Source organism: Fusarium coffeatum (assembly GCF_003316985.1).
Source record: "Fusarium coffeatum strain FIESC_28 chromosome Unknown BRIP53273_contig_508, whole genome shotgun sequence".
NCBI lineage: Eukaryota > Fungi > Ascomycota > Sordariomycetes > Hypocreales > Nectriaceae > Fusarium > Fusarium coffeatum.
The window spans coordinates 1-7244 of NW_022158297.1; the positions used below are offsets into that span (position 1 = coordinate 1).

A 7244-nucleotide genomic window follows, 5' to 3' on the forward strand; every position below is an offset into this window, starting at 1 on the left:
CCCCGGAGGCTCCCCCCCCCCAAAAAAAAACAAGCACCCCACCCCGTCCGGAACCTGGTGTATCCTAGTCGGGTCTGAGGTGGCCGCATTTGGTGTGATGAAGTGGTTGCCCTGATCTCAGCGAGGTTGGATTTATTTACAGGGCTCTTCAAGCTACAGCGCTGCACCACCCACATCACTACCTACCGCTGCCGCACTATTACCTCCAGTAAGTCAAGTTGAGCGGCTTCCATCTGAGGTGTTCTGCTTGCAGCTGCAGCAGTGTAACCCACACCCGAACTTTCTCACACCCTCCCAGCAAAGTCACTACGTGGGGGGCCCTTCTCTTCTTCGTCACAGCCTCTCGCGCTCACTTTCATACTCTCTTCCCTCTTTCATACATTTTGTAGTCCGTCCGCCTTTCGCTCCACCACAAGCCATTCAAACCAACATTCATGAGCACATCTGTCTCAATCGCCAACTCAAGTCCTGTTCTAACAATGAATCCAACAATAACAGAGCACGACTTTCGCTTTCCCAGAAGGCCAAGTGCATGGCCCACTGCTTCTGCTTACCACGCTCCCAATCAGCGCAGCGGCCAATCGAGCCATATCCCAAATTCTCGTGACGCCTCGGCCAGCTTCAAGGAGCACAAGACCGACATGGCCGGCACCTATTCCCTTGCCAGGCAGGGCCTAGGCGGTACCGCCCTTTTCCCATTCCTTCAGAATGGTCTCGCCGACTCCGACCGCAGTGTCGACAAGATGCAGCACGATGATCCCCTGGCGACTCAAGTCTGGAAGTTTTTTGCGAGAACCAAGCAACAGCTTCCTAGCCAGCAGCGCATGGAGAATCTCACCTGGCGCATGATGGCTCTCAGTATGCGCAAGCACCAGGAGGAACAGGAGCAGAGGCAGAACGAAGCAGACGCCCGTCGGAAACGAAACATGGAGGCTACTAACCGGTATGTACATCCTTGTCTATTCTTTCAACAACATTTTGCGCTTCCTATTGCCATCATTTTGCGCTCATGACGTGCTGACAAGGGCCTCAAGGCTTGGGCGACCATTAATGCAAAACTCTCCCAGTGGCATTGCTCAGTTGCGAAAATCGTCTGAGCACAATATGTCACAGCCTGATGCTATGAATCTCGACGACTTCATCTTTTCCGACAACTCTACTTCACCTGGCAACTTTGCGTCTCCTCATGGTGATAAAATGACCGACGACAGGGCCGGCAATCCGATGGCTTCCGCCATTCATATCAAATCCCGCAAGGAGCCATCGCACCAGGGCTTCGTCCCACAATCGGTACCCGTTCAGCCGCTTCACCAGGCCACTCAAGGCCATGAGTTCAACTATGTCAATCGCCATCTTCGAAAAACCAGCATTGATGATCGCAGAGTGAGTAATCCTAATGACCCCTCACTCTCGTTGTATGACTAGTTGTGTATAATTCCCTTGTCACCACAAAGTTTCGATCCTCTGCCGAAATCACATGTGATAACACGCTTAATTTGCGCTGGCTGCTAACTTCAGCAAATAGACTCGGAAGCGCCCCGCTGATTTCTCACCACAAGTTCCGGCTGTCAACAGTACTGCTGCGCAGAACGATCTTGATCTTGATTCGGAGCTGCATGACTACTCTCTAGACCAAACCAACCAGGCCGGCATCGCCCAGCAGCCGAATGGCGTCAATGTTCCCTTTGGGCTTGACACATTCATGGATAACGATTCTTCCATGGTCAACAACAATGCGAACTTTCAGCAGAATTTCTCTTTTTCTCCCTCCACCTCACCTATGATACCCCACGGCCCTTTCTCTGGCATGTACCAAAACTCGGCTGTTCCCGCAGCGTCTGTAAATAACAACGACTTTTACTCTCCCCCAGGATCCGCATACCCCTCGAACGTTTCAACTCCCCATCCCGTGCCTGAACAGGACGGATTTTACTTTGGTTCCCAGGATGCAAGAACTCAAAGGCCCCAAGGTTTCCAACAGAGTATCAACAGTATGCTCAGCCAGCAGTTCATGTATAGCAGTGCAAACGGCACTAACAGCAGTACTATGTTCTCTGCTCCAGGAACTGGATCAGAATCCATGTCCGCCTACAGCACTGCTCCCAGCTCCTTTGGACATATCGACCCGTCGCAGGTATTCCAGAATGACCAATCAGTACAATCCCCCACTATTCAAATGCAGCAGGACAGTATGTTCTCATTCGGAGCCGACTCCGATGATGAGGACAATAACGCATTCTCTGACCGCAATGTGTCGATGCAAAAGGACATTTCCTCATCCCTTGACGACTCTGGGTCCATGGGCTGGGATGCAAGCCTGCCAGGCCAGTTTAGCACCCAAGCGGCTCGTTTCCCTGGTGGACCAACCCGCAAGCAGGTAACAATTGGAGGTGCGACGACTGATTTCGTCGACAACAATGGTGACTGGGAATCAAACGGTCTCGAACGATCGCAGTCACAGTCTTTCAGGGGTGGCAATCCCCGGAGACAGCATCCTAAGCTGCCACGAAACGCCTCCACGCCAGTTCATTTTTCTGGCCAGCAGAATGGTTTTGAGCAGCTTGCCCAATCTATGCAAAGCTCGCCTGCTGGTGACGCAAATGGAACAATGTCGGGATTCTCGTCTGTTGCTCCAAGCAGACCATCTTCGCCACCCATGTCAAAGCAGGGCTCGACGACTAACCTGCAGGCTGCCGCCGGCAATGGCAGCGATGGAAATGCTCCGACCACGTGCACCAATTGTTTCACTCAGACTACGCCCCTGTGGAGGCGAAACCCTGAAGGCCAACCCTTGTGTAACGCCTGTGGTCTTTTCCTAAAACTGCATGGTGTTGTGAGACCGTTGAGCTTGAAGACGGATGTTATCAAGAAGCGCAACCGTGGGTCTGGAAGCAATGTTCCAGTTGGAGGAAGCAGCACTAGGTCTAAGAAGACGGCGAGTGCATTAAACTCACGCAAGAATTCAACCCTGTCGATGTCCACTGCGGTGACGAACAACACCAATCCCAACAGCAGTAACCCAACCCCTAAAGCAACGACACCACCTGCTGCCAGTCGACCTACGAGCAGCAAGGACATTGAGAGCCCCATCAGCGGTACTACATCGGGCACAAACACCGCTGGCAGTACTCCAAACAGTCATCTCGCTGGCTCGGGTCCTTCGTCCGGTGCCATGGGTGGTAAAGGAGTTGTTCCTATTGCAGCTGCTCCCCCCAAGACTAGTCCTGGACCTGGCGCCTCATCAATGTCACTGCAGCGACCCGCCACCGCTTCGTCAAAACGGCAACGTCGTCACAGTAAAAGTATTGGCGGAGATGTGCCGGTGTCTATGGACATCGACAGCCCCGACTCGACAAGTTCCATTGATGCCCCACGTCCCTTTGGCTCTTCTGCAGGCCTGTCGAGTTTGCCTGGCGGCATGTCTGCTAGTAGCTTCAACCTTAACCAACGACCGAGCACACTGGGTTCTGCAACGGGCATGATTAGTATGTCTGGTGGTGGGCAAACAAGCTCCCTGATTGGCAGTTCTGCGGGTCCGCAAGAGTGGGAATGGTTGACGATGAGTCTCTAACTGTGATGGGGCTTTTGTTATAGGAATAAGCGAAGTACGAGATTTGACGAGACATGGAATTATTTGAGGCGTTTTAGATGGAGGCGTTTTTAACGGTGTTATGACACAACGAACTGATACCTTATTACTTGGATGTATGGCATACTGGCGGATTATGTCGCTTCTGGAGTTCCGGAGTTCCAGAATTTGGATGGAGAGAAAGGCTGTCATTCATTGTATTGTTGTTGTTGTTGGGCGTTCATGCGTGGACGAAAAGCTCGACAGCAGTACAAGAGAAACTTCACTACAACGGCGGCCATTCCCACATCATTGCATACGCCCGTTTAATAAGCTCGATAAAGGAGTTTGAAATTATTTTTATTTCGCATATAGAAGAAAGCTTGACTATATCAGGGGGTTTTAGGCACAAATTTGATAAATAGGACACGTCCTTATATTGAACATACAGGCTCGGAACATCTGTGGCACCATATGAAAACTTATACTTGATGTATAGAATTCTAAGTTTGCGTGACTTTGTGTCGTTCCTAAGTTCCCATTCTAGATAAGATGTAAGCTAATTGTGTTTATGGTATTGGATGGAGGTGGAAAACTACTCGTCATGCACTGTCAGATGCGCTGTATGAATGAATACATGGAAGACGAGGACGTCAGACCTAGAATAAAAAGGCGTCCATGAAAACATCGCCGCGGCCTGCTATTCTTTTACATCTCTTCCGCATGGTTCATCTGGTTGTCCCCCACTGTGCAGAACTAGAGTGAACAATTTTGCTTCCTTGCAAGTTCAAGTTCAACTATCACTTATTCAGACACCTTTCCTGCAGTGAACACAATTCATCACGGGCATCCATATTATGTAACAACGTTATCTCGAAGTTGCATGCTAGTCAATGAAGTTCTGCACGATAGATAGTATTGACTTTTCCACTTGTGTTTCCTCTCCTTACCTCATGCCTGCTAAAGTAAAGGTTGAATTACACAAGAGCCCTATTCCCCGAGCATGCATGCATGACTGAAACTGTTCTTAAAAGTCTGGACGCAATCAGACTCCTTCCCACTGGACCGCATGCATGAACCTGGTCCGTATCAAACTCCTGCTTGCCATAACGAAGAGCAAAAAAAGAAAGCCGATTCGCAAAAACAATAGCCCCAAATACATGACCAAGAGTGGTAATACAGCAAACGTCGAAAGTAGTAGAAAAACGATGGGGGCGAGGGACAGCTGCCGGAACCCGAATCTTCATGGCACACAGGCCACATCATAGGAACACTAATTGATAGGTATTAATGTAAAATCGCGAATGCTGCTTCAAAAGAGGGCCTTCCCTCGGTTGACGAATCCACGCCAGCCCACCACTCTCTGGGAACTTGAAGGCTCGTCCTAGAACATCGTTCCAAATGACTCGTCAGTGGGGATGCGTTTCCGAGGGCTGACGCCGTCTTCTGTAGCAGGTTTGCGATGCCTGAACGTGAAGCCGACAAAGAGGCTCTTGCTCATCTGATCCTCGCGTTCCGCCATGGTCTCAAGAGCTTGTTGCTTGTCATGCACCTCCTTGTACTTTGCCATGTCGGCTTCATTGGTAAAGTCGTCGAAATAGCCCGCATCGGTCTCCGAGTCCAGCTCAGGAACAAATGGTGCACGTGTTTGTCGTAGAACGTCCCATTCAACCTCAGCAAAGTATTGATGGGCATAGATATCATTAATATTCGAAAATCGTCTTGTGCGAGAGTTGATGCATCTGTGTGCAATAGTGTCAGCTCACATGGTACGGATCCAAGTGCTCGAAGTTTGGATCTACTTACGTGCAGATGAAGTTCCAGGTTCGGTTGCTCAGGAAGTAGTTGGGATCCTCCCACACAGGCCTCTTTAAGACCTCCTTCCAGTGCTTTAGATTGCGCCAAGTCTCATCAGGGGTAGCACCCGCAAAGGGAGGGAATCCGGTAAGGGCTTCGAAAAGCATACATCCTAGACTCCAGTAGTCCACCGTGAAGTCATATTCCTCCCCTCTAAGGACCTCCGGGGCCATGTAGTCGGGTGATCCTACAATAGATTTGGCGTAGTTGACATCGTTTTCACGCATCGTTCGGTAGCTCTCTCGCCGTTCAGCCACGGTTCGCTGATCCATGGGCTTGCCGAAGGGGACTGCACTTTCAGATGCCTTTTCCAGCTTGACGCGCATAGACTCGATCTTAGACGGGGCTAAGACACCGGCAGCAAGGCCGAAATCGGTCAACTTGATGTGACCCGTCGAGTCGACCAAGAAGTTCTCTGGTTTGAGATCTCGGTGGATATAGCCTAGCTGATGCAGGGCATCCACGGAGCAAAACATCTCGGCGATGTAGAAGCGAGCATGGCGATTCGATAGCACACCAGTGTTGTTAAGCAGGGTGCGGAAGTCACCGCCAGGCACGTACTCCATAGCAAGATATATACTTTTCTCGTCTTGGAAAGAGTAGAGGAGCCTAACAAGCCACTCGCTCTGAGCGGTTGTAAGAATATCTCTCTCGGTCAAAACGTGGCGAACTTCATCGAGTTTGAAGAGTAGCTTCTTGCTCATGACCTTGAGGGCGCAAACCTCACGAGTGTCCTTCTTCTGGGCCAAGAAAACTTGGCCATAGCCACCCTGACCAACCTGGGTCAAGATTTGGAAGTCACCGTGCCGAAGTCGTACTCGACGCTTGCGAAGGTTGGCGCGCTCTCGTCCAGCATACTTAGTCCACATTTGATTGTGCGTTTGCTCATCGGTCTCTGGGGGTGGGGGATATTCATTCTTGAAGGCTGTTAGTCGGTTTTGCCGAGCGCCGACGTATGTGAGAAGATCGAAATAATAGTCCAAGAAATCTGAGAATTGTTAGAGGCTAATAGATAGATAGGGGTGACTTCAGAGTTGAGCAGTTGAAGTAATGCTAGTGCTTACAGAGTTGAGTGACGTTCACCAACCGCTTGACATTTGGCTTTTGGAGGATTTCACGCTCTTCTGCTGTCAATCCTCGATGTGTGTTGAATCGTTTGGTGGCGGGTGTGGTAGGTCGGTCTCGCTGCTCGTAGAGCTGTTGACGGGTAACAGCAGCATGGCTGTGTTGGTGGGGAGAATCGACGTTGGCCAAGCGAGAAGGCGGCGGTGTATTTTCCTGTCCTTGCTTCTTGTTAGGGCTTCCTGGTCGCGTCTTGTGGACGACGCTTTCGTCGACATTTGTGTTGGACTCGTCGAGAGGCTGAGTCTTGGTCTTGCCAGGCGATAGCGGGGTTACAACACTTTGAGGTCGGCCCAATCTGAGGGGCGGCTCGATCGTGGGAGTGTTGAGGTTCAAAGCACTGTCGAAGGCAGAAGGGAGGTCGTGTGCGCCGGGAGGATTGGTCTTCTTGCTTGGGCTACCTTGAGGCGTGCTCACAGGGTTAAGAAAGTTGTCTGACTTGGTTGACGGTGTAGCAGGGCGCGAGCTGTTTTCGCCAGAAGCATTGGCTGCTTTCCCGCCAGGAAAGAAGCTTGACATGAAACTAGCCATGACTGGTTGTCTTTCCTCGCAATGCCAATTGTGGTTGAGTGGATGAGGGGGTAATAGATTAAGAAGACGCTCGGGAGCGTAGTCTATGGCGGGGATGTTTTGTTGTCGCAATACAAGTTGGGGTCAGAGTCGAGGGGTAGTATAGTATGTACAGTACAGTACAGTA

General features: G+C 50.7%; 2 protein-coding genes across 2 annotated transcripts; one reads left to right on the forward strand and one right to left on the reverse strand.

Moving 5' to 3' along the window:
- Positions 1-479: 479 nt before the first annotated feature.
- On the forward strand, positions 480-3571 carry FIESC28_11776 (uncharacterized protein; the record flags this gene model as incomplete). The annotated part of the gene is made up of 3 exons (XM_031165887.1): positions 480-943; positions 1068-1383; positions 1526-3571. The coding sequence occupies 3 exons, from the start codon at positions 480-482 to the stop codon at positions 3569-3571; spliced, it is 2826 nt and encodes a 941-aa protein (XP_031010053.1).
- A 1381-nt stretch (positions 3572-4952) lies between these two features.
- On the reverse strand, positions 4953-7078 carry FIESC28_11777 (uncharacterized protein; the record flags this gene model as incomplete). Its single annotated transcript, XM_031165888.1, has 3 exons — positions 4953-5310; positions 5375-6413; positions 6490-7078. 3 exons carry the CDS (start codon positions 7076-7078, stop codon positions 4953-4955), a joined length of 1986 nt encoding a protein of 661 aa, XP_031010054.1.
- Between the last annotated feature and the right edge of the window lie 166 nt (positions 7079-7244).